Here is a 26,370-nt window from a genome sequence, read left to right as displayed (position 1 = left end):
GCGTTACTAAAACCACCTTGAGCAATCTGAAATCTAATGACATGCCGTTTCATTAATTTGTTTCAAAAGAGCAATGAAAGCTCTTGTTACGTGTTATTCTCCAACATTTTAACGATGCACACGCCGCCGAGAAGACAAAGGGTTAGATAGAGCGGCGAAAATAAGAAATCTGCAGGCAAGAAAAGGAATGAGCTCGCGCGGTACAGGGCGGCTTGGAGATCATTGGAAATGGTATCCTTCCCGCAGTGAATATGAAATGGGCTGATGATGATGATGATGATTACATATTCGATATTTGATTCGATATTCGAAGACACTTTTTTTGCATTATTCGTATTCGATTGGCATCCGAAAATTTCAGTATTCACACACCCCTTAAAATAAAACATTGACACTTCTGCGTCCCTACGTGCACCTTCATCGCTTTATGGAAGAACAGCAACACTGACTGCAGGAAAACTGCCTGAATTCTCATTACGCGGGTCCGCAAAAAAAATGTCCCAATCAAATATCGAACAATGAAAGTGTTAAGAAAATAAATGTCTAACTCTAATACACAAACACCCCTATATTGAACTTAAGAAGCGTATGAAATTGAGCTTCTTGGTGTGCGATAATAGTAAAAAAACAGCGCAATAAATCCAGGGCGAGAAACACCAAATAAGACAAGCGCTGGCCCTGTTTGGTCTCTTGTCGTCGTTTTATTGCGCTGTTTTTTTTTACTATGACACCTATATTGACTGAATGAATCTGCAAATCCCGTTATCTTTTTTTTTTGCATAAAACGAGTGTGCCATCTTAATTCTCATTGTCTAGCGACTTCCTTCACAATGCAAACGCGGGGCGAAACCCAAGCCTTCATCGGTGACGTACTCGTCATCACCTCTCTCCTCCTTTATTATTACGACTACCACTACGCGCAAATGAGGATAATTTATTTAGGCGGTAAACTGGCCATCAACAGATCCCCCCCTAAGGCGCAGCCGGTGAGGTTTATGCCAGCATAGAGACCACGATATAGAATCTATCTTCATCTTCAACAGCTTCTGCTGTTTCTCAGCTTATGCTATGTTTTGTGAGATTTCAGGCATCGCAGGCGCATTGCAACGAGCCACAACAGAACTATTGATCGCCACATCTGCTGTGGGCGAAGGGTTAATCGGAACCGAAGCCTTATGTGACCACTGTCTAGAGTTTAACGAAATATTTGCGGTTAATTTTTGATCGCGGTGTGTGACAGTTTTGTTTTATAGGGATGTGTGATAGTTTGCACGTGCTGCGCCCTCTCTTTGTGCTCATTTCTGAAAATATATATGTTTGGGTGATGTGCGGAAAATAAACTACAGTAATATTTCGGTGATACGAACCCGGCTGATACGAATTAATTTCGGTCTGATAGGTATTCGTAAAATTCCCCAGCCGAAGTCCATTGTGCCCAATAGGCAAAAATTCGGATGTTCCAGACACTTTTCCGCGTCGCGACAGGGGATTCGAACTTGGGTACCGAAACCGTCGAGTGACGACTGACACCAGCGTGCTCGGGAAGCTCTGGAAGTAAGAGCCCAGCCAGCGCGCACACAGTCAAAACTGTGCTTATCATTTGCCACAATCGCTTTCGACGAAGCCGCGGTCGCTATCAACGCGATCATGTATGGCGACGATGAAACTCTAAAAGTAAACGCGCATCCGACGCTCACCGAGTGAAAGCGATGTTGCTTGCCGCAACCGCTGCGAACAAAACCGCGGTAGACTCGATCATAGATAGCAACGACGTAGATTTGAAGGCACATGCGGGGTCAGCGCACACGGATTGAAAACGGAACTACAGTTTGCCGCAACCACTGCGCACGAACCCACGGTCGCTATTGACGCGATCATCGATAGCAACTACTCAGCTCCGATGGTACGCGGCTAACGCAGCGGTAGATTGAAGTAAATAATGTTGTAAAAAGGCACGAAGTGCTTCGGCGTTCTTTTCGTTTGCTCATGACTATGGTGGAGCAGACTTAGGCACTTAGTTTTCAGTTGACCTCAAGCGAAGCTGAGACGCGCGCGTTCACGGCAGACAGTTGCGCCGTCCCGTATTGGTCCGCTCACGTGTGTCCCAGAAAGACGTACGCGAGTCCATTCGGTGGAAATAAATGTTTTGTGTGTATATCGTGGTTTGAAAACAAATTTCGCTGTTTTTTTATTAAAAAAGTCGGGTGATATGAATATTTTCGCTGCCCTTTTAGATTCGTATCACCAAGATTCTACAGTAGCTGATAGTCTGGCGCCATTTCCTGTCTTCTGTCGCTTTTCTTCCTCGTTCTCAGTTGCGGCACAAATATTTTTCGTTAAGCTATGCACCAACTCGCCCAACGTTACGCGCTGCCAAAGCATCGATAGTGTCAACACAGTTTTGAAGGCACGAACACAGCCTAAGCAGATCGAGTCAGAATGAAACTACTAAGTGTCGTATCCCGCAGTCGACGAATCCGCGGTTGTCGTCGACGCAATCGTGGATAGTACCCATGCAATTCACGCACGCCGAGCCAAAACGAAACTACAGCTTCCTGTAGCCGTTTCATATGAACCCTATAAGCCGCTAACAATGCGATCATGGATCGCGACTGTGCATTAACGAAGGTGTGCGACGAACACACTCTCACACGTGGCAGTAAACGAATGTAGGCATGGAGCGTTCTCACTTTCCCGTCATTACCATACTAGAGTGTACTAGAACAGGGGAGTGCTCGGAACGGCCGCAGCACCAATGTACAGAAAGTGAAGCCCAAACAGGGTCAATCCACCTGCAGCGCTGCGATCGGTAGTCTGCAATGTGTCGTCGTTTAAGAGTTGCGCGCGGCTCCGGCAAAATGGTGCAGGGGTAGAATGCCCGCTTCCCACTCAAAAGGCCCGGGTTCCAATCGCAGCTGTTGATAGTGGGTTTTTATTCTTAGTGTCACCTTTTATAGCTGTGTTGGTTTTTTACTTTCTTTCTTAAAACTAGCTTCTAATGCTACGTATTGCTACAAAAAGTAATGTAAAATGTGAAATATTGTTTCGGAGTATCGTCTTCGCGAAAATCTCGGAGGCCATACTTTACGTTTTTGTTCAATCCCGGGCGGTGGCGCTGCAAATAACTGCGCTCGCTCTCAAATTTCTTCTATATTACTTCACATTTCGCGTTACTTTTTGAGCCAACACGTTGCAACTTAAGCTAGTTTTAAGAAACAAAGGAAAACCAATACAGCTACAAAAGGTGACACTAAGAATAAAAACTCACCATCTGCAGCTGCGATTCGAACCCGGGCCTTTTGAGTGGGAAGCGGGCATTTTTCCCCTGCACCATTTCGGCGGAGCCGCGCGCATCTCTTAAACGACGACACATTGCAGACTACAGATCGCAGCGCTACAAGCGGATTGACCCTGTTTGGGCTTCACTTTTCAAAGCTCGTTCTGGGCACCACCCTGTTCTAGTACACTCTAACTATACGGATTGCGCTGATGACGATGATAATGCGAAGTGCACTGGCTCACTTAAATTGGGCGCTAGTGCCATTTTCGCTGTTTTGCGACACGTATTTGTGGCTCATCACATGCTGCGCGCTCCGAAGATCATGCGAATTAACAGGAGTGCAGCCAAATCATACCCGAATTAACGAGCGTTGCATTCAATAACGCGTTCAGGACCAGAGAACAAGTCCTAAATACCGAACATTAAATTAGGAGCTTTCGCTGTACCCATCGCGCAAAATAAGATGTAATTTCATTGGATCTTACAGGAACTATGATAACTAATTCTTTTCATACGCGAAGGTGGAGGCTGGTTATCAGTTTATTTAGTGGTTACACTTGTTCTTATATGGCGCTCAACCAGGGCATTCAAGGCACATTGTCAACTGGAATTCCTGCTTCATCGGCGTAGCTTGCCTGGGAATCTTCATGCCTTCACTTGTCCTGTGTCGTGTGCTATCACTCGTATTGAAAAGTAAGCTTGACGTGGGATTGTGTATAGACAGGGAGTGCACGCTTTCTTCTGCTATCGCCCACACTCGCCAGTGAATTTCTGTTAGACGCTTGACAATATACAGTTACTTATTGCTATGAAAGTAAGTACGGCGCACACAGTTGTATTTATTTTTCTACCACGAACGGCATATATAGCCGGTATGTCTACCTTTATGCACTGGGAAGCTGAAACTTTATTTCGTTTTTTATGTTATTTTTGTGTTTACAGAGTATATGATTAGCAAACTATTATGAAATGAAACAACATATTATCGCTTGAAAAAATGATACGGCCTTTTCACTGCAATGTCAGGACAAAAGCAGCGCTTAGTGCTTGTTCAACAAAGGGTGACAACGTAGGCGCATGACTCATGTGTAACCATACTTAGCTCTTCATACGTCTCGTTTCATAGAGTCACCTACAAGTTCATGAAAAGTGCACTCACCCACGCATGCACCATCCTTTGTAAAGTATCCTTCAGGACAGGTCCACTCCTTGATGAAGGCAGATATAGGGGCCGAGCGCAGTTCTTCGATGTCTCCAGCTGTCAAAGCACTGGTCCAAGGACGGTTCGTGGAGGCACGAGCAGGTGCTACATGAAGAGTTCAGCATGTACACGAGACATTCACAACGTAAAAAGAGGGGCGCCGCGTATAACAAGCACTGCTCCTTTCTTTCTCGTCTCTGTCAAACATACACACGTACACAAAGTGTCCCGCATATGTATAATCGGCAAATTATACAGCAATTTGCAACTATGCTTTTAGAGCCACACGAAGTGGTCGCAATGATTTCAGATGGTAGTCACGACGCGGCCTTCGTCCGAGAGGCATGCGCGTAGGCAAACATGTGCGTACAAGTGCGGGCCAGCAAAAGAGTGCGTGGGTGAAGAATGCATGACCATTTCCCCAACACGTGCGGACGACACCTTGCAAGGTATAAAAGAGTGGCAAATAGAGTCCCCAGGTTTTCTGTCATTGTCGACCGGATTCCGTTTTTGGTCTGGGCTAACCAGACGTGTGCACTGAACTTTCCTACTCTGGCCACATTCTGGGTCAGAACTGCTATTCCCCTCTTTGAATATTGTAAATAAACAGAACTTTCTTCGACCTCCTGAGAGCACTGGTGGGCCTGGATGTAGACGACAACGCTACCACACCCCACTCCCAAACAACGGTGTGTACGCACATAGAATCATACGTGCAAAGGCTTAATCTATGTCTAGCTTATCAAACATATAGATTGCGTGCACTGAAGTACGAAGAATGAGAAGTAAGCAGATATAACATTGCATACCACAAACGGTCACCCACTCGCTGTTGCCAGTCATTCGCTGGCTCTTTTGCAAAACAAGGTGCTCTATCAAGCTTCTTATTAGGAGAGAAACTAAAGCTTTATGAGGATTTAAGCGGCCAACAAAAGGAGATGCATTATGGGCAAGGTGCATTTTGTGCACACGGAGGGCCATCAACAAAGCCCCCGTTCATGTTAGAATGAGCACTAGTTGTGTTGAAACACGACCTTCAAACACAGCACAGCCTATACAGTTTGTTCCTTCCGCTGTGGTTGTACTTGTATGGCCCATGTGCATGTTCTTAAAGGATATGCTGAAAAGGTACTTTGCCTGAGATATGCACACACTATGAAAAAAAATATTATTGACGATAATTCACGCCACTCTGAAAACTTACTCTTATTAGTCATTGTTTTATGACCACTTACGGACGATAGAAATATTTTCCCATCTAATCGAACTATGTTTAAGTTTGCGCCGGAAAGTTTCGCATATTGCCGCTATCAAATGATTCAGACGCAAGTGTTTCAGGACAGCATGTTTGATGAGAGAGAGACGCTGAAAGAGTGATCTTGGTATCGATCGCCTCATCAATACCTGAATTTTACGAACTCTCAAATCTCGGAAAAAGAAGCAGTGTTGCCGCAAGAGAGGAGCAATGCATGCAATAGCGATAAATTGGAATGTTCTACGAAGTAAAGCTAGCAGCTAACTCTTTTGGATTCGATCTCGCATAACACTGCGAAACCCTGCGTTAAGCGAATAATAATATCTGGGGTCTAATGTCCTAAAATCACGATATGATTATGGGAGACGCCGTAGTGGAGGGCTCCGGGAATTTCGACCACCTAGGGTTCTTTAACGTGCACCTAAATCTAAGTACACGGGCCTCGAACATTTCCTCCTCCATAGACAATGCAGCCGCCGCGGCCGGGATTCGATCCCGCGACGTTCGGGTCAGCAGTCGAGTGCTATAACCACCAGACCACCGTGGCGGGGCGGGTTAAGTGAATACGGCCGCTCCAGGGTGGCAAGCGTTTTTCGCGCCATCTGTCATCTCAACGCGAAATAAGCGGTGAGAGCACAGCATGTACAATGGTGTACGAACCGCTTACTGACATCTGTCGAGATAGCACGCGTGACCGCGCCCTTACGATCAAAGTTCACAGTTGCCTTTCTAGAGACGCAGCGCCATCCCCACCTGCTCCCCTTCACTCTCCTTCGCCCTATAAAAGACGGGCAGGGAGTTAATGCATGAGGAGCCTTGCACGCGGGCTCATGTTATCACATTGTACAACGTTGTTGACCGGCTCATTTCATTTCTGCTTCATCCGAGTTCCTTTCCAGCTCTCGCGTGCTTTTACTTCCACGTAGAACATACGATGCGCGGGGCAGTGTTACTGCTTTCAACTTTACACAGAACATGACGGCGATGGTGACGGCAACAACCCACCGAGAGTGTCCATATAATTTCTGTTACAATTATCTTTCTGTAAGTACAGAACACTCTTTAAACAGCTGTCAATTTCTTCCTCTTGTACGTGTAAAAGCTACAATGTTTTTGCAGTATATTTTCTGCTCTCAATTTTGTCTATATTGTTGGGTCAGACCTGCGAGCTTGGCTACCCTTTAAGAGAGTGGTGAGCAGATCCCTGTCAGAGTGAAGGATTTCTGATAAAAAGATTAAGGCAGGCTCGCATTAGTGGAGACAAGCCTGAAGGAAGTGGGGATCTGGGCGGCCTTCTCTGTTTCTCTTTATTTTTATGTTTCTTTCTTCCCCCCTTTTTTTTCTCTTTTCTCTCCGTTTTTCAATGTCTTTCTGTCTCTGTTTGGATCTATTTCTTTCTTTCTCTCTTTCTATTTCTCGGTTCCTCTTTCATTTTATCTCTTTCTGTTTTACCTTCTATTTCTCGCTCTGTCTCTTTCTCTTTATGCTATGCTTTACTCTCTTCTCTAATCTTTTCCCTCCTCCTCATCCTCATTTCCCTTTCCCACCCCTAGCTATACTATACTATACAAAACTGCGCTATGCTCTGACAGCGTGCCTGGATAACCAAGTGGTAACAACTCTCGCCTTCGGATCGTGGGTACGCGGACTCGAATCCTGTCTCGCCAAGAATTTTTTTTGCCAAAAATTTCCCGCTGTCTCTTTTCTTCCTATCTGTTTCCTTTCTGTGTACTCATTTTCTCCCCCATCGGGATTTTTGCATTCCACGCCAGGAAAATCGGCACGCGTGCTCTTGGTGCGAAGCAGAGGAAGAAGAGGACGAAGAGAGCGCCTGCCGGTTCATGATGATGATAATTTCTGTTCGCAGTACCGGGCGTAACGAAAACCTTAAACAGCTCGGCTGTTAAAACAAGACTTCAGCTCTGTGACTGTAACAAAGAAAAAAAACGTCGTTGGCGCACTATCTCATTGCCCCTATATGTCTTAGCATTAGCAAGCGCCACACTCACTTATTTGCAAAGCAGTAGTTAATGACACCAGCGTTATTCAGTACTAAACGTCCACTGGCGCTACTCGTTTCGGCCGGAAACTCACAAGTTTAAAGTCATCACCGCATAATATTGATAATGATGCGTACAACATGGCTGAGTTGTACCCCAGTTCTGAAAGTAGCCTTTTGAAATGCATTCTGTCTCCTGCGGTGTAAGCAAAACTGCACTTCAATCTTTTCATCGTGGTTGAGTTGCCTAAGAGCACAGAACTCGGAGGTTTTGTCGAGATTAAACAATTTTCCCTCCTTGCCTTCCATTCGAGTGGAAAAAAATTCAGGAGCCCTTCCCCACTCAGAGAAATGGAGGCAAGCGAAGCTTGGCGCGCGCGTGCCTGACGTACTGCTTTTTCCTTTCTTTCTTTGTGGGTAGCGGCGTCCCTGGAATGCTCTTATCGAGCTGAATCGACATGGCGTCTTTCATGTGTCCAGCGTTCGTCAGCTTGCAGAACAGCCCAACGAAATGACCATCACGCGATCATGGAAATACAGAATAGGAATTCAATTTTCTCGCAGTCTGAATTTTCCTGAAATGTGCGATTCCGGATATCGACCTTACGTGTTGTCCAGCAGGTCGCTTTCAGTCCACCAACAAGAAATATTGCAATGAAGCTCCCATAGGAAATGTACGGCTTCCATCTTTTTTTTTTTTCATCGTCGGTAGAAAGCATTCGTGTGCTTCAGTTCAGTTCAATTTATGCATGTAAGGACGCATGGCTTAGTGTTCAAGACACTCGCTTTCGGTGCGTGCGGACCTGGGTTCAAACCCCAGCTCCGGAAAGGACATTTATTTTACTTTATTTAATTTCTATGGCGCGCGAGCTGTGGGTACGAGGTGGGTTTTTTGGAACACCATCGTCTCCAGCTACACAGGTCAGTCAATGCAAGCTTTACTTCAAAAACGGGACATGAGCCCGACTTATTAAGTTGTCGAGCGAGTGTGATTAGACATTGTACCTTGGCTGTGGGCTCACCTTGTGGACATGGTTTGTGCGGGCAACGGCGTGTCTCATGGTCAGTGCCCAGGCAACCACGTCCCCCAGCAGCCGGGCTCGGGTTGTCACACGTGCGGAACCGGCGACGGTGGCGACGCCTACCGCACGAGGCTGAACACTCGCCCCATGGGGACCACTCGGACCAGCCACCGTGCACTGCACAGACGCGTGAAGAAAATCTGATGCCTTCTGTTACTGTTCTGAAAAGTAGAGAACTGAGGGCTGTTATTTCTTCGCTCAATTTTCACTGAACAAACAGGATGAGAAACACATTCCATCAAGCACCCAATCCCCCATCTCAATTATATAAAGTGCTGAAGCGGTGTACGGCCACTCACGTTCAAGCTACGTATTGACGGTGTCACTGGGAGCAGCAAAGTTTATTCCCTTCAAACTGTGTACAATTATTAGATTATGCTAGTTCTGTAGCCCTCTGTGCAGTGTATTTCTGAGCCGATAAATATGAGAAAACAGTCGAATTAATGTCTATATTCGGTGACAATCTAGGAATAAATTTAGGCTCCGCCCACAGCCACTGGTGTCCCAGCCAGAGAAAATTTCCATAAATTCCCCATCCAGTTGCAATTGCTTACTTACGCGAGGTCAAACACGTTTCGCGTATTTCAAGTAGGTGGCTTTCCTGTACAGGCACATGTCGCTATTTTTGGGAAGAAAACTTGAACTGTCTGGGAAAATTCAGCAAGTACCACGACATCACTGCTCAACAAAACGTAATATTTTAACAAGGGACGACGAACATTCATTTGGTGCTTGCATTAACCACGAAAAAAGTCCTAATGGTAAAAACGGAAACCACGAAGCATGAGTAATAATATCTGGGGTATTACTTGCCAAAACCACGATATGATTATGAGGCACACCGTAGTGGAAGGTTCCGGAAATTTTGACCATCTGGTGTTCTTTAATGTGCAATTATATCGCACAGTTCACGTGCCTCTAGCATTTCGCCTCTGTCTAAATGCGACCCCCGCTACCGGAATCGAACTCGCAGCCTTCGGGTCAGCAGCCGAGCACCGTAACTACTACACCACCGCTGCGGACACCAGGCACAACTCCCTTGCACAGATGGATGAAAGGCACGCCGCAGTACTAGGGGCGGAGCTTGTATTTAGCCTTAAGTTGTAACCGACTATAGGGTTTTAAGGTTGTGTATTTTAGGTACTAGTGCGCATCTAATGAAATAGCAGATTGGTAAAAAGCCGCCCCAATACTGGTTGCGCCAAATGGAGGAAACATGAGAACTGAAGCGGACACAACATTCTCAATCAGGTCCTGGTTAAATGCTGCTATATCCAGGAGACCAGACGAAAAATATCCGGTATCCTGGTTATATCTAGCACTTTAGGCGGGACCTGATTAAGCATATATGTCCACATTTAACAGCGTTCAAAGTATTTTAAAATTAAATAGCCAGGAGGTATCTCACCACCCCGACTGGCCGCTCACATCACAACCGTTATCATCATCAGCGGAGACAACGGCCGCATCGAGGGATAGGCTAGTTGGACCGATGAAGCGCACCTTCGCTTGGCATTTTTCAAGGCTCTAAGGCTTACCTGGCATGCAGGTTATGAGATTTAAAATGAAAACATGTGAAAGCAAGCTATTGACAGTGAATCACAGCTATGGTGGCAACCACCCCATGTTGAGAGGCATGCTTAAAGCAAGCTATTGAGCACTAGTGCCTTGTATTGCAGACTCCATGAATGCAATAAGTTCACCACTTTCTGCTGTATAGTGCTGTAAACGTGTGTGCCGCACATTGTATGTAATTCGTAAGTTCTCGTCAGACTACAACAACCACATGATACGGCAGATAAATGAGCAAGATTATTTAATTCATATTAAAATGTGAAAGTGACAACCCTCGATTAAACACCGGTGGAGGATCTTAGACACTGTTTGCACCCTTCAAGGACAGCATCGTGTTGGGCGTGCTTGCAAATGCACGTATAGAGCTTTAAAGCACAGGCAGAGTGGCATAACAATCCATGTCGCTGCCGTTAAGGTCCAACCACCTCGGTTATGGAAAGACAGGAATTGGACACCATGCTGCTGCCGGTTAGTCGCCAGTTACCAAAATCTCCAGTGATGCTCCCTGGCCTCGCCCAACTGGCTTTCCTTGGGCGTGAACCGTTCTGGGGAAGAAGCCCACGCCTTATAATTCCTGTCGAACTCCCCGGGTGCATCCAAACCATTTAAGCAGGTCTTAGTGTCTTCCTCTACTGGCTGTCTACCTGCGCTACAATGCTTTCTAAGAACTTTTTACTCTTAACTCGGTATGGTATAATTTTAAGGGCATATGAGTAGCGACGGAAGATGCCGAATATCTCCGATTATCGTCAGTAACAATTCCGCACACATGCCGCATACTGAGTGTTATTACGAAGACTAGACATGATATTTAAAAATAGCTATTTTGAAATAAACGGGCAGTGCTGTTGAATACATGTGACAGCCACGTGGTGATGATAAAGAATAGTTTGTGCCTTATTAACGAATGTTTGTTGATAAGTTTAATGCTAATATTAAGGCACGGATCGCTACTAAGGGGAGCTGGATCCCTCATCGAGGGCGCGGGCGTGTAGCCGCCGCAAGTCGCCAGCCTTGCGCAGAAAGCGAGAGTGCTACCACTCGAATGCTGTTGGCGGGCTAGCGTTTCTTTTCATTTTGGTGAAACAATGGCTACCTGTTGTGCTGCATACTGCACAAGCTGACCAGGAAAGTCTTCAATGATGACGCCTCACGCGAAGAAGACCCGAAATCATATAAAGTTTTGCTCGTTTTACTAGAAAGCAGCAGTGAGGTACGATCCGTCGCTGGTGGGAACCACCTGCATGTTTATTAGCTCCCCGTACAAAATGAACTCGAAGCGAAGGCTGAGCGCCTTCCTTCGCTGTCACTGTATGTTGGCAGCGTGACTGGCTACACTGCAAGCTTTGTGTGTCTGATACTGCAGAGGCGGATACCCTGTGCGTCGTGCCACTGGTGTTGTACGGGCAAAGCCATCGGTGTCGCATAAAAACGGTGGATACGTTCACGCTTGCTCACGAGCGCAGGTGCGACGGGCATAGGCGTACCAACCGGGGGGGCAAGGGGGGCGCTAGCCCCCCCACTGAGAAATATTAGGGGGGCGGAGCCCCCCCACTTTCGACAGTAGTCATTGTGGGCTGCAGACTGGGAAACTAACAAGTCGGGTAATTTTACTTGAACGCAGCAATAACGTAAATATGTTATAAAATGTGTCCTCCGATTCACATGTGACGACTGTCCTCCGTGTGTCATGACCACGCGCTGTAGGCTCTCTGCGGTGGGGCTGCCTATTCCACGCTTTCGCATCTTGCGTTCGAGCATTGCAGAGGAGGCTATTGCTTAGCTGGGGCTCTATAACATTACAGCAATCTGTCATGATTTTATTTTGTTCTGCCTGGCCTGAAATTATAGTAATCGATGACGCAAATATGGGCGGGAACCAGTAAAACGTTTTATAGCCCGATCAAACGCTCTCCTTTTTCAGGAAATTTTTTTTTCTTTGAAAATGAATAGCATCGCCACTGCTCCATATTCAAGGTGCTGTGACTTGATGAGTGTGCAGAAGTGTCGAGTATTTTAGTTGCGCCTAGCCAGGAGAGCTAAAAAAGATTCTCACTTTAGTCTCCGAATAGCCTACTTCACCTTGCTTATCATATGGTAGCGTGCAGCGGTCGCGGCGGCTTTTGTCAATGCTGTGGAGTCGAGCACATTGAGAAGCCCAGCTTTCAAGTTTGCCCCGTAACTTGATCTACCTCACCAGGGAGATGATCATCGTCCATGGTTTTCTGGACTAAGAAGGCTGCCCACCTGCAAAGGATTGTGTCTGTTCCTAATGTTTATTTCTCTCTACCTCTCTGTCAGCAACGATGAGTTCTCAGAAAGTGGTATACGCGCAAGAGCAGCTCAACATCGTTATACTGCTACTGAAAGTATGTATCATACAAATATGAATCCATCTCGCCTGCTGCTATAAGTAGCCGCTGCCAATGTGATTGCGGACAGCCCTCTTGAATTACGTTCAGAAAGAAGCACTGTGTGGCTATTCCAAAAAAAAAAAATATTGTTCAGCACAGTAATGCGCTGCCTGTTGTGCAGACTTCATTTTAACGCCACGAGGTTTCGAATACTCGTGACGTCGCCTAACAAGGAGGCGATTTTATGGCACACCGAAAATTTCTGACGAATAGCAAAGAACCAATGACCAATAATACACCGTATTGAAAATAGTTTATTATTATTTTTTTCTTTGCGCAGTCATGCGTAAGTGATAATTACGCGGTGTATCACTTGCGCGTCATTTGCTGCGTCGTGTTACGAGCAGGTGCTGTAGGCGTGACCCAAAAAATTTCGACCAATCATTAACAGCTAACGACCTATACGGAAGGAGACAATGCGGGGTAGTTTAACGTTATAATAATAATAATATCTGGGGTTTAACGTCCCAAAACCACGATATGATTATGAGAGACGCCGTAGTGGAGGGCTCCGGAAATTTCGACCACCTGGGGTTTTAACTTTATAATCACCCATATTCTTTCAAAAAAATTGAGCTTACACAGTTTGCGTAGGCTATCTAATTGGAGGGGCTGGAGGGAGGAGTAAAGGGGCCACTTCACTGCTTTCTCGTCCACCCCCCACCCAAGCTGGGAAAAATAGGAGGACAAGGAACGACACCTAGTATATAAATTCGCAGACATTTATAATCTTATAACTATGGTTAACCAGCTCAATGTGGTTTCCATAAATACTAATCGACTGAACTTGGCCTTCTTCTTCAGAAAGACTTTATTAAGGCTCTAAGAGTAAAGAAATCGGCACTTCTGCGAAGTACCTTGCTTTGTCAGCCACATGTTTTTTTTTTTTAACAAGTGAGAACTTAATGTACTAGAGACATAGCAGGTTCTTCATACTCATCATATCTACAACCCCAAACTAAGACTGTGAAGTTCGCAGATGGAATGCTCAGATGAAGTACAGGTTAAATGTGGCTGCACGTTTTAAACTTTACGGTAATATTGCCAAAATGTTAGTAAACACTGCTGTGTTGTCGCGCTATAGGACGGCCCAGCCTGCACAATCAGTTTGTCAGATTCTTCCTTGATTGAAAACAAACAGTTTTGAAAAGCAAATCATCTAATCATCTCTGTGCATATAAAAAATCACGTCAAATTCAGAGAAAATGTAGTTCCCTCTCTCTCTTTCTATATATATGTACATATATATATATATATCTATATACGGCAGACAGAGTGAGATACGCCAGCCCCCCCCACTCGCCAACGAGTTGGTACGCCACTGGCGACGGGGCATGCACTCATTACGGCCTAGCATTGGAGAATAAATTTAGTTCTGAGATATTACTGTCGTGTCAGTCTTGCTATGCCGCGATGGCGAGACCTCACGGTCCGCCCAGTCGCACGTCGCCGCAGTGTCATCCGTGAGCATTCCTCAAGTGATAAAACTGTAGGGGTCTAAAGACGGCACTATGTTCAACCATATTCACCTTCCAGGCAACAGGCAAAGTAATCCCGCAGCAATACAACCTTAGTGGCACTTGTAGCATGGCTGAGTAACTCTGACGTAACCAGCCATTTCGTTAAAATCACGTGACCTGCTACGTCACAATTCTTTCCTATATCTACTTCGTTTCAACCGCAATAAGCGTTGTTCATCACCCAACTGCTGGCCCGCTTACATGGTGGCAGAGGTGCCGAGCGGAAATGGCCACGCCGCCAGCCCTTTTGCCGTCAACGATCTTGCCGCCGCCAAAGCCGTTGGATACATCGGGCAACACCTGGCTTGCATGGAAAACTTGGAAGAGTGAGTTTACGCTATTTTCCACTGCTACCCAGTTGACAAAACAAGCGAAAGAAGTGCAAGCAGCCACGTTGCTAGTGATTATTGGCGAAGAGGCAAGGAAGGTATACAGCACCTTCACGTTTGAGGCTGAAGAGGACAAAAATAACGTAGACGTCCTAATTGCCAAGTTTGAAGAGTTCTACAAACCAGAGACAAACTTGACCTATCATGAATTTCTATTTGGGTCCAGAAACCAAAGGGAAGGCGAACCTTTCAATGAGTGGCTGACGGAGCTACGAATGTTAGCCACAAACTGTGAATTTGGTGTAATGGAAGACCGGATGCTGCGCAGTCGACAGGATGAAAGCAGAAATATTGGCTCTTTTGCACGGCGCACATCCCGGAGCCGATAAAATGAAAGCGCGGGCACGAAGCGTCATGTTCTGGCCCTGCCTGGCAAGCGACATAGAGCAATTTTGCCGAAATTGCAAAATGTGCCAAAAGCATCAGCCACGAAACGCAAAGATGCCGCTTTTGAGCCATGAGGTTCCAAACCTGCCCTGGGAAGCAGTAGGAATGGACTTATTTTTTTACGGGGGCCGACAGTTTGCCATTATTGTCGATTTCTATTCCTTCTTTTTTGAGATTATGGAATTTCGCCATACCACTGCTAATCAGCTGAAGTCCTGGTGCACAGAACTTTTTTCGGTTCATGGATTACCGCTTTAACTGTGCAGCGATAACAGGCCACCATTAAACAGCACAGAATTCAAAGACTTTTTATATAGGCTCGGCATTACCCACGTAACGTCAAGCCCATATCATCCACGCTCAAATGGTATGACGGAGAGGGCCGTGCAAGAAGCCAAAAAACTATTAAAAAAGTGCTCTCTCAAAACGCCGGATTTCCACATGGCTCTTCTTGAATGGCGTAATACACCGCGAGATTCTATTTTGAAATCCCCTGTGCAGAGACTGATGGGAAGGCAGACGAGGACCCTGCTGCCCGTACCCACAAGCCACCTGGTGCCGGAGACTGTGCCCAACCGAGCCGTCCATAACCGTCTCCAGGAAATTCGCCAACGCCAGAGAATCTACTACAATCGCCGCTCCAGGAACCTGCCACCCCTGTCACCTGGCCAGAGGGTGACTACATACGATACCCACGAAAGGACCTGGACACCTGCGGTCTTTCTCAGGCCAGCTGAGACGCCGCGCTCCGTGGTGGTGAAGACTGAGGAGAGCCAGGAAATTAGACGTACTCGCGAGCATCTGCGAGACGCACCTACACATACCGAAGAGAGTCCTCGTGACGGGTCCGAACGACTAGACGACGCCCAGCCCGCTCAAGAGCTACGTAGAAGCACAAGGACACGCCGGGAGCCCTGCCGCTACCCACAACCAGAAAGAGCTGTGTAATTAACTTCTTCCCCAAGAAAAGGGAGATGTAGCATGGCTGAGTAACTCTGACGTAACCAGCCATTTCGTTAAAATCACGTGACCTGCTATGTCACCATTCTTTCCTATATCTACTTCGTTTCAACCGCAATAAACGTTGTTCATCACCCGACTGCTGGCCCGCTTACAGCACTTTGAGCTTCCACAGAAGGAGAATGTAGCTGATTGCTTGATAGTGTCAGCTATGACCGAGATTTCAGGCGACGTCAAAACGATATCCAGAGCAGCATAAGTAAATGCTTTAGTAAGCTGCTGGGCTCAGCCGCTTCATAATTCGTGTGGAATGCGTAACTGCATCGTATATCAAGTTTGCAACACACTGCAGACAGAGCGTATAGCGAAATTACTGGATCAAAAATCCGCAAGAATTTCGTGAAATTAATTATTTTGAGTCATCGTTAAAAATGCATGGACACCAACGTCATGCAACCACACAAATATACGAGCTGTTCTGTTGCGCAACTTTTCCGCTTTCTTGAGCAAGTCTCGCATAATTGCATGGCTTCACTTCTAGGTTCATCATGATAACCAGATATTTAACAGTAACAGTTATCAGGCACATAAGGAATTTGTTGTGAGCTTGGTGCTCATGTGCTAATTTACACATTATTAAATATCATTTCAACAAGCTACATTTCCCATTCACTTTATTTACGTCAACCCTGAAGTCTATCACAAATCTAGATATCTTTATCAGTCGTCATAAATTAAAGCGCGAAGACTGGGTGTTCTCATAGAGCTTCGTTTACTGTAGCGGTAACTAATCGCTGAACAAGGAACAACGTTTCAACAAGTTATCAACGTTGGCTCCAGCCACATTACCTGTTCACCTGTCTTTCATCACTTCAAGAGGTCATCTTCTCCTGAACTTCTGTCTTGTTTTGTTTAGTTTACTGTAGGTTGTACTCGTCGAGCCCCTTACCCTAAGCATAACGCACTTTGTGTCTTCGATAAGACGCATTGTCAGTGCCATTCATCTTCGTTGTGTGCAGTGTCAGTAACTGCAACGCTACAGTTCTTTAAAATGCAGCTCCCTGTACACTTAATTATTTAGCTGCTTTCGGCTTTATGGAAATAACATGCAAGCAGTATTTTACTTTAACGCTAAAAGATTGTTGCTTGCATGCAACAAAGCAGAAAACTAGGCCAGTTGGCGTGGATTCACAATTCACGGGAAGCTCGCGCTGAAGACGAAGACACATTTCGCAAACTTCACGAAAGACGGAGACACATGAAGGCAAATTTCGTGCGCTGTCATTATAAAGGGTCCCGAAAATTGAAATGCTTTTTAGCTCGGTACAACTAATAAAGTGACTCTCCGATAAATACTTCATTAAGCTGTTAGCTGGGCTAGTTGGAATATTAAAGTTTGCTGCATTTCCAGCGCTTAAAAGAAATAGGAAAAGCACGCAGACACAAAAAGACTGCTCTTACTGTTCTTACTTTTCTCTTGTCTTTCTTTGTCTGCGAGTTTTTCCTATTTCTCTTAGAGTGCTGGAAATGCATCCAACTTTTTTTTTTACTTCACACAGGCATGCGCGCTTGGTGACAGACAGGGCTTCATTTCTGAAACCTTTCCACCGCAGGCAAAAAATGATATGGTACACGGTGCACCACAACCGAAAAACAAAGCGTTCGGCAACTCCAGGCATCGTAAACATGCGATGACTGCGCACATTCTAAAAAAAAAAAAAGACGCAATAACAGCGCAAAACCGCGACACAAAGTGTAAACGTCTCTGATGACGTTAGACGTTACATATGAGAATGACGTTAGAATTCGAGAATGACGTTAGACTTATGTGAATATATTTGCCTGTTTTCAACAAAAAATGCCTTTTGCCCGGTAACCCGTAGACGTAGCGGCAGCACGCTGTTCGCCGCATGGAAGCGAAATTGTGCTGCTAGCTGTCGCGTAGTGACTGCGGTTAACTTAACGGACAGCATTGGCACGAAGCTAGATAACTTGATAAATCGCCGTTTTTAGGGTGATACTAACGAATTTGATATTGCAAGATCATTTCGCGGCGCCAAGACATTATTCGGAAAGCACGTTTCGCATAGCGAGTCGATTGAGTACGAAAAGAAAACCACGTTCACGGCATTTGCAATAGCCGACCGTCAGCGGCAGATGTACTGACATCACATAATGGCGACGGAAGACATTTTAAAGCTAGCCCGCTTAGTAGGCTCATTTCATGCTCGACTACGGTCTGTCTGCGTCAAATTTGCTCCCAGCGAAGTGGAAATGGTGCGTGCCCCTTTCATTATGAAAGCTCATATCAAAGGAAAGTTCGCATGCTGGAGGCAGCTACATTGCGTCTATTTGGCGTGCCCGAAGTCGTGTGTCCGTGAGTGGTACAAACAAAGGAAGATCTTCAGTTGCACGTCGATCAAGAAAAGTTTATACGGGGCGAAAATGGGAATTATATCCGGACTTCGATGACAAGCTTGCAGATGTTCTCGAGCAGCTCCGTGTAAACCGAGCTCGTCAAAGTAACGGCCCTCGAATAGGCACGTTATCGAGGCGTTTCCACAAGTGACCTTGGAGCCAGCAAAACTAGATCTCCGAAGGAAAGAAACTGCCAGCAGAATAAGTTTCACTTTCAATGAGAGGGATTTGTGCTTTACTTTTTTTTCTTTTTTTTCGATTAAGAACGGTATAAGCAGGTGCAGCGCTTCGCACTGTTACACTGCACTCTTTCCAGTCCAAGTGCGCTAGTCGAACTACCTGTTCTAAAGTAGCGTCAGGGTGCGGTGACGGTCTTTGACCTTTCCGATAGGTTGAAGTTCGAGAGAAGAATTTCATTTACGCGCACAATTTAGAAACGCTGTGATTTGATTTCTAACGAACGAAACCGTTATACTTATTTTCCGGAAGTTCGAATACTTAGAATAGTAAAATTCCGGCGCGAATCGAATCGAATCGTAAACACTATTCGAAAAATATCCCGAAGTTTGAATATTCGCGCACCTCTAGTTAGAATGGAAACCACGAAGCATGACACCCTTGTACAGATGAATGACAGGCGTGCTGAAGTGCTGGCGGCGGAGCTTGTATTTATTCTTACGTTGTAACCGACTCTAGGTCGGAGTCGTTGCATGGTTGCCCCCAGACGGCGTGATAGCTCGGGCGCAGGACAAACTTCACCCCCTCCCCTCCTTGCTCTCTTCGACTTCGGAACGACTTCGCATTTAAGACGGGGAACTCCAACGGACAATCCAGCGGACGCCTTTGCGTTCTCTCCCATGCTCCTCCATTCGCGAGACATATGACAAATGACATAGGCAAGGTTTTTTGGCAGGAGGGAACATTATTTGCTCGACATCCACGCGCTGTGAGTCCAATTTGCTGCATTCTGGAACATGTTACAGTGGCATGCTATTCTGTATATCGGCTAGTTGTATCACTACATAGCAGGTGCAATAAATGTCATTTTGTTGGCACTACTGCTTGCTGTGTTCGTTGTTCCTAGAGGGCTAGATGCCCAGGATGAGATGGGAGTATCCAGGAGGACCACGCAGTTTACATTCGAGACCCGGACGTACCCATTAAGAACTTGCTCCTTACACGACGGGACATCTCTCTTGCCAATCATGTAACTTCGTGTATGAGACGCGTGTTGATTGCAACAGAGCTTAAGGGATAGCCAGCCCATGCCACGTATTTTTCAGCGGGATTCTGTCATCTTTTTTTTTTTCAAATAGCAGTAGTATGATGGGATCAAGAAGCCTCCGGGCCGCGTTAGTCGAAGTTACAAATTAGGGTTGTATAGCCGTAAGGGGTAGTGGTTGGCATGCTGCTGCTAAAAACATATACAAATAGCATCGCAAAAAGGGAGTTTCTAAATTAACCTTTAAGAAGCCATCATGTATGGGCGCGTTTTGGCTACGGCATTCACATGCTGAGAGTGAAGTTGCGAATTTTATTCCAAGATGCATGCTTGTTATTGATGCTCACATTATGTAATCTTACATCTACGAGATTTACCTGGAATACCTCCACCACCATACCAGCTATAGAGGCGACGGAAGAATAGCGTGCGCAATGCCCCAGGGTTGTTGTTACTGTGACTTTAGTGCAGGAAATCGAAAACTGCGTGCCGTAGGAAAAGTGGTACGCTAACCGGGGCATGCTTCTGGGTGGCAGAAATCCTCTTGCTCAGGCTCCCCTTGGCACTGGCGACCTCCCCTCATCGGCACGGGCGAGTCACAGCTGCGTCTTCGAGTGCGAGTGCCGCCACCACAGGACGCTGAGCAGGCGGACCACTCGGACCAAGGACCCCAGCCGCCATTCACTGGGCACACATGGAGATGTCACTTCATCTTATAAGTGTTCAAAACAAGCTAAGAGATTGAGAGACAGAGCTCTTTATTGAAAGGCAGAGAATTTAGCCGGCGTGTGTAAATTCGCTGACTTGCTACTCTGCGTGGGGAAGGGGATTGGGGACTGAAAGACACAAATAGAGAGAGAGATATAGAAAAAACTATACGTTGCATGCATATGCTGACCCAAAGAACTTTATAAATTGACTGTGTCTTGGGCCCTTTAGCCTGTGCCACGCCACAGAGGCATGCGATGAAACTACTATTCAGATATTTAGAGAGCATCGGTCAGCTCGACAAACTTTAATGGCACCTTGAAAGCATGTAATAAGTCACTGTCAGCACACGTCCCCGCCCAAGAGACAAAAAACTCAGTTTGTGTTTTTTTTTACAGCAAGCATTCTGATACATGTGACGCAATCCTAAAGCAAATGGCAGATGTACGGGGTTTGGCACAACTGGTGGCGAAAACTACATGCACCTCACACAAACATAATAAAGACCAAATGCAGGCGCATGACCTCGCCCCTAAGGTTGACAGATACAAGCGAAGGAAAAAATAGCAGTACAAAAAAGTCGGTTTCGCCGCAAGGGCGAATCAATTAATGCGCTTGCAACAAATAGGAATGTCATGCGATGTCTTTGTCGGCCTCGTCCTTGTGTCCGTCTTATTTTGCGGTAATTTCAATTTGTTACTATATATTAGGGGTGTGCGAATATTCGAAATTTCGAATATTTTTCGAATAGTGTTTGCTATTCGATTCGATTCGCACTGAAATATTACTATTCCTATTCGAACTTCCCAAAGACAAATGCAGTCAACGTCCGGTTAAAAGTGACCCCTTCAGATTTTCAATATGCTTCACCTCATTACACTCTCGTATTGCGGCAAAACTGCCTTTCAAGCTCCGTTACGGTTGAACTTAGCCAAGAGACAAAGTCCGGTTGGAAGTGGTCCCTAGATTTTCAATATGCTTCACCTCATTACACCCCCGTACTGCGGCAAAGCTGCCTTTCAAGCTCCGTTACGGTCGAACTGAGGCAAGAGACAGTCAACGTCTGATTGGAACTGGTCCCTAGATTTTCAATATGCTTCACCTCCTTACACCCCCGTAATGTGGCAAAGCTGCCTTTCAAGGTCCGTTACGGTTTAACTTAGCCAAGAGACAGTCAACGTCAGTTTGGAAGTGGTCCCTAGATTTTCAATAAGCTTCACCTCATCACACCCCCGTATTGCGGCAAAGCTGTTTTTCAAGCTCCGCTACGGTCGCAAATGTATTAACTCAAGAAAACGCTGATTCCAATATGGAGATGAAAGATGTGGCAGAGGTGGGGCTCAATTAATGCTGTTTTAGACCTGAAATTTGGGCAGGAAGTCCGAAAAATCAGACGCCGAAGCTTTTTAGCATCCAAAATTTCAGATGTTATCTACGTCTACGAGGCAGATTTGGAACTCCGGACTTGAAGGGAGCACACCCTTGTCCGCCACATCAGTTGGGTTTCCACAAATGTTGAAAGAGGAGGAGAGGCTGAGGAAAAGGCGTAACCAGGCTGAAGAGTTTAACTGACGGCTAATATACGGCTGCACAGGAGTGGGCTGTAAGAAAGCGTTATTGCGAACCAATCACTTTGTCAGCCCAAAGGGCCTTCATAGTCATAAAGATCAAGAGCCCTATCCTTGGTTTTGGTCAAATCATTGGTCAAAGTTAGGCGATGGCACTCATAAAACCACAGCTCTAATTAAAAACCCCAGTGTGGAAACAAAATGTTTAATGAACAGTATTATTATGTATGAACGTGTGTGCAACCAAAAGCTTCGAAGAATAGCCTGAGCATTAGATTACTATCTCGTGTAGAGTGTGCTAAGAGCGTAGTGCAGTTATACCACCGCAGCTAACGATGATTGCAAGTCGCAATAGCTGTTTACTCCAACAACATATGAGATGAGCATGCTCTGCAGTGGGCTCCTTTTTACCGGGGCAGGAACTCTCAAAGCAGGCAACCACGTCGCGCATCCGCCCTTCACAATCTGATGAAGAGTTGACTGGTCCATTCCAGGGCTGGCCGGAAGCAGTAGACATGCATGTTCTTTCTTTGAGCCCCGGTCCGCACGACGTGCTGCACGGGCTCCAGGGGCCCCAGAAAGCCTTGTCTGGTTCTTCCGCTGCAAACGAAGTTGCATAGTATCTAAGTAAGCTTTCTGCATTTAGCAATACGAGCGCCATGTGGTTAAGAATTCTACACGTAAGTGAAGGAACGTACGGATTCTCTGTCCCTGGAAATTTGACAGGACGTACTTGCTAAGAAAAACTATTTCTACAGAAACTCCCCTGGAGTTGTTTAAATATGGGTAAACATTCTGGCGCTTTCTCATCTCCGTTGTCTTTAGCGAGTGAACTGCTGTGGTTTTGTGGTTGCTGTCTTCGTTTTGCTTAAAAATGATGTGACGTATGCGTGGAGATGAGCAAGTAGCAGAATGCTCACGCATTATCGTCCGTACTTCTGGTGTTCTAGTTTCCGCTAAAATCGGTACTCCTGCTCCTTCTCAGCATTCCCACGCCGCCGCTATTCAGTCGTAAGCGGCTGCAACCGAGGTGGCATCATAGCACTCCCAGAACACGTCAGCTCTCTACCACACTTCTTAATGTGACCAGACATGCTCGTCACGTGGGCACCACCTCGCCTCTACAAATGCTTCACATATATTTGTCTTCAGCAACTGGGCATCTTTATCCCAGTTATAAAACAGTTGGATACTGAGCGTGAGGTCGTCGGTTACAAATTTACTCCCGCCGAACGATTTTCTTTACTTCCTTCGCTGCCAGATAGAGCGCCTCATGTTAGGCGTTACAGACGGATAGATGGATGGACGAACTGAGAGATTTCTTGGGTGAGTCACCTAACAATGCTTATACGCGCAAAGAGAGAAACACACTGAGACTGATCCAAAATCGAACAACCGGAATTACTTTTCGCAAGTACAGTAATAAAAAAGTGTATGCGGTTAATGGTCCGTAGGGTTCGAACAAGTGGTACAATAGAGCCTCATTCACATAGTTTAACGACAGTGCAACAGGGCTAGAATGTACAGGGGTGGTCAAATGTTTCCAGGCGGCAACTCGCTGCTATAGGGGTGCTGCCATCGCAATCGTGCATTGGCGTACGCTGGTTTCGAGCGTACAATATATGCGTAAAAGGGAGTGCATCCCTCTCCGGTTCCTGCTCTCCTTGAAAACTAGGAAACAGATTGTGCGGCAGTCCTCACTGTTCACTCTTCGAATTATACTGCTCTGTAGGCTTATACCACAGGAGCGAAGGAAACAGACGGCTGAACAAGAATCGACACCAGCAGGGAATGCCAGCCGTGGCCACGTGCCACAGGCAAGCGCCAGTCTTTATTTTCTTCTCTCGCGGTCGCGCGCTCCCCAGTTTTCTCGTCGCCCAAATGAGGGCGCTACACATACAATTCAATACATCTGACGTCCATTCAGAGTAGTCTAAGGTGTACATTAGTAATCGTTACATGGTTTGTCTAGCCAACAAATTGGCCTGAAAGAACACATAAACTGTGCAAGTGTTTCACAGACGGGTCAAGCCATCTTGACTTTCCACGCATAGATTGCCCAGTATCAGTATGTTTTGAAGGCAGCGTGATGCCATCCATGTGACTTTGGTAAAACTATACTTTTGCTATAATTGAGCTTTATGTTACTGTAATCTTCACTCACTATTTCTTTCAAATAATGTACAACAACATGTGCAAGCATATCCCACATCTCAAAATATGTTCCAACACCTGCTAGAAGCACCTCATTTGTTTTTTGCTATTGCGTTATTTATAAAAAAATGCCAGGCCTGCGCGGAAAGCGCAGCACAGTCACAGCGAAAGCTGGATGAGCGGCATTTCTAGAGCCCGCTATAAACTCTCCTGTGGTTACTAATACAGGTACATTAGCAACGTACCCACTATGCCACAAAGCATAATTTTTGGGAAGTTGGGAAGCACCCAGCACGACATTATTCGTTGTTCTGCGGAGAAGCGAGGTACCATATGTAAGCGATTATGTGCAGTTTGTTGATGCGGTGGTTGATGACGATGAATAATTATGGTTGCGCCCTTTGTAATGGGTTGGAAGCTTTAAACGACCCACTAGTTACGTAATTCATATTGTGTGACGCCCGGTCGTATTAACTGTCCCACACGCTTTATAACACACTTTAACCGGAGAAACGTAGAGCGAGAGAGAGAGAGAATTGACTTTATTGAGACCCTGAGGAAATGGATCATGGGAGCCTTATGGGCTTCCATGGCAACCAACAGAGTGCACTTGCGAGGAACCCACTACGCTATAAATCATTGTAATTTTTGAGAAGTAGGGCAGTAGGCACTGTGACATTTTTCGTCATTCTACAGACAGCCGTGGTACCTGCTAAACGCATGTAAGGCATTATGCGCACTTTGTTGATGCTCTGCGTGATGACGATGAAGAATTATGGCAGAGCTCTTTGTAATGGGTTGGAAGCATTCAACAACCTACTCGTTGCGCAATTCACATTGTGTGACGCCTGGTTACAGAATTCGCGTTGTGCGACGCTTGGTGCTTATTCTACTCTTTTACCACGCTATATTGCATATGCTAATGTGGTTCCTTCCCGACATGAAGCCTGTATAGGACCTTTTTGCAAAGCAGTTTCAAGCACCGGCATGGCTCAGAGGTTGAATACTGGGCTCCCACGCAGAGGGCCCAGGTTCGAACCTCGTTCCATCCTGGAATTTTTTTCTTATTTAGTTTTTTTTCTTATTTCGAGCGATACTGGTTACGGACACCAGCGGCGGCGGCGGCGGCGGCGGTGGCGGACAACTACGGCACCAAAAACGGCCGGTGAAATGATCTCATAACAGCTTTCGCTGTAAAAGATGCAGTAGCTGTGTTCATGCAAGTTGCCACGTTTAAATGGAGTACCTCATGGTACTGACGCTCATTACTCGAACCACAAGTGTCATTGCTTGTCTTGCTGCTGCTGAGGTAATTGTATAAGTCCGGATTACCCTTTTAACATGCTTTCCTTCACAGAGTACTCAGTGCGCGCCACTTTTACCTGTTATATATTTATGTTAACTGTGTTTTCACTGCTGTGAACGTTAAATAAATGTATTCTATATACACACTTTTATGTTATGTATTTTTTATATTTACAGGATACCAGAGCCACACCGCCATGCTTACGATCACTGAGACAGATTGCATCCCCACACCGAAAAATAAATCATTTGTAGGGGTGTGTGCGAATATTCGAAATTTCGAATATTTTTCGAATAGTGTTTGCTATTCTATTCGATTCGCACTGGATTTTTTACTATTCGAACTTCCCAAAACAAATACAGTCAACGTCCGACTGAAAGTGCCCCCTTCAGATTTTCAATATGCTTCACCTCATTACACTCTCGTATTGCCGCAAAGCTTCCTTTCAAGCTCCGTTACGGTCGAACTTTGCCAAGACACAGTCAACGTCCGATTGAAAGTGGTCCCTAGATTTTCAATAGCTTCACCTCATCACACCCCGGTATTGCGGCAAAGCTGCCTTTACAAGCTCTGCTACGGTTGCAAATGTACTAACTCAAGAAAACGCTGGTTCCGACATGGAGATGAAAGATCTGGCACAGTTGGGAGCTCAATTAATGCTGTTTGGGCCTGAAATTTGGGCAGGAAGTCCGAAAAATCGGACGCCGAAGCTTTTTAGCATCCAAAATTTCAGACGTTCTCATATATCGATGTCTACGAGGCCAGACTTGGAATTCGGACTTGAAGGCAGCACACGCTTGTCCACCACATCAGTGGGCTTCCACAGAAGTGAAAGAGGAGGAGAGGCTGAGAAAATAGCATCTTTGTCTATCACGTGAAAAGTGTTGTCGGCAACAATTTGGTTGCCCAAATCATGTACATAAATACAATTT

At 45.8% G+C, this 26,370-nt stretch overlaps 1 protein-coding gene and 1 long non-coding RNA gene across 2 annotated transcripts in view; one reads left to right on the top strand and one right to left on the bottom strand.

Annotated features, from left to right (window-relative positions):
- The window catches only part of LOC119396279 (hemicentin-1), a 77,043-nt gene that overhangs the window by 13,844 nt on the left and 36,829 nt on the right, over window positions 1-26,370 (bottom strand). Inside the window, exons 6-9 of the mRNA XM_049414665.1 lie at window positions 22,390-22,578; window positions 20,216-20,386; window positions 8,758-8,934; window positions 4,440-4,586 (exon numbers count right to left, since the gene is read on the bottom strand). Coding sequence (XP_049270622.1) covers window positions 4,440-4,586; window positions 8,758-8,934; window positions 20,216-20,386; window positions 22,390-22,578 — 684 coding nt within the window. The remainder of the gene's footprint in view (window positions 1-4,439; window positions 4,587-8,757; window positions 8,935-20,215; window positions 20,387-22,389; window positions 22,579-26,370) is intronic.
- LOC119392835 (uncharacterized) lies at window positions 14,523-16,072 on the top strand. Its single transcript, XR_005183721.2, has 2 exons — window positions 14,523-14,652; window positions 15,604-16,072. It is a non-coding gene; the product is annotated as an uncharacterized LOC119392835 (long non-coding RNA).

This window comes from Rhipicephalus sanguineus, chromosome 1, assembly GCF_013339695.2.
Source record: "Rhipicephalus sanguineus isolate Rsan-2018 chromosome 1, BIME_Rsan_1.4, whole genome shotgun sequence".
Lineage (NCBI taxonomy): Eukaryota > Metazoa > Arthropoda > Arachnida > Ixodida > Ixodidae > Rhipicephalus > Rhipicephalus sanguineus.
The sequence above is the reverse complement of the archived record's forward strand: the minus strand, read 5'-3'. Positions and strand labels throughout refer to the sequence as shown.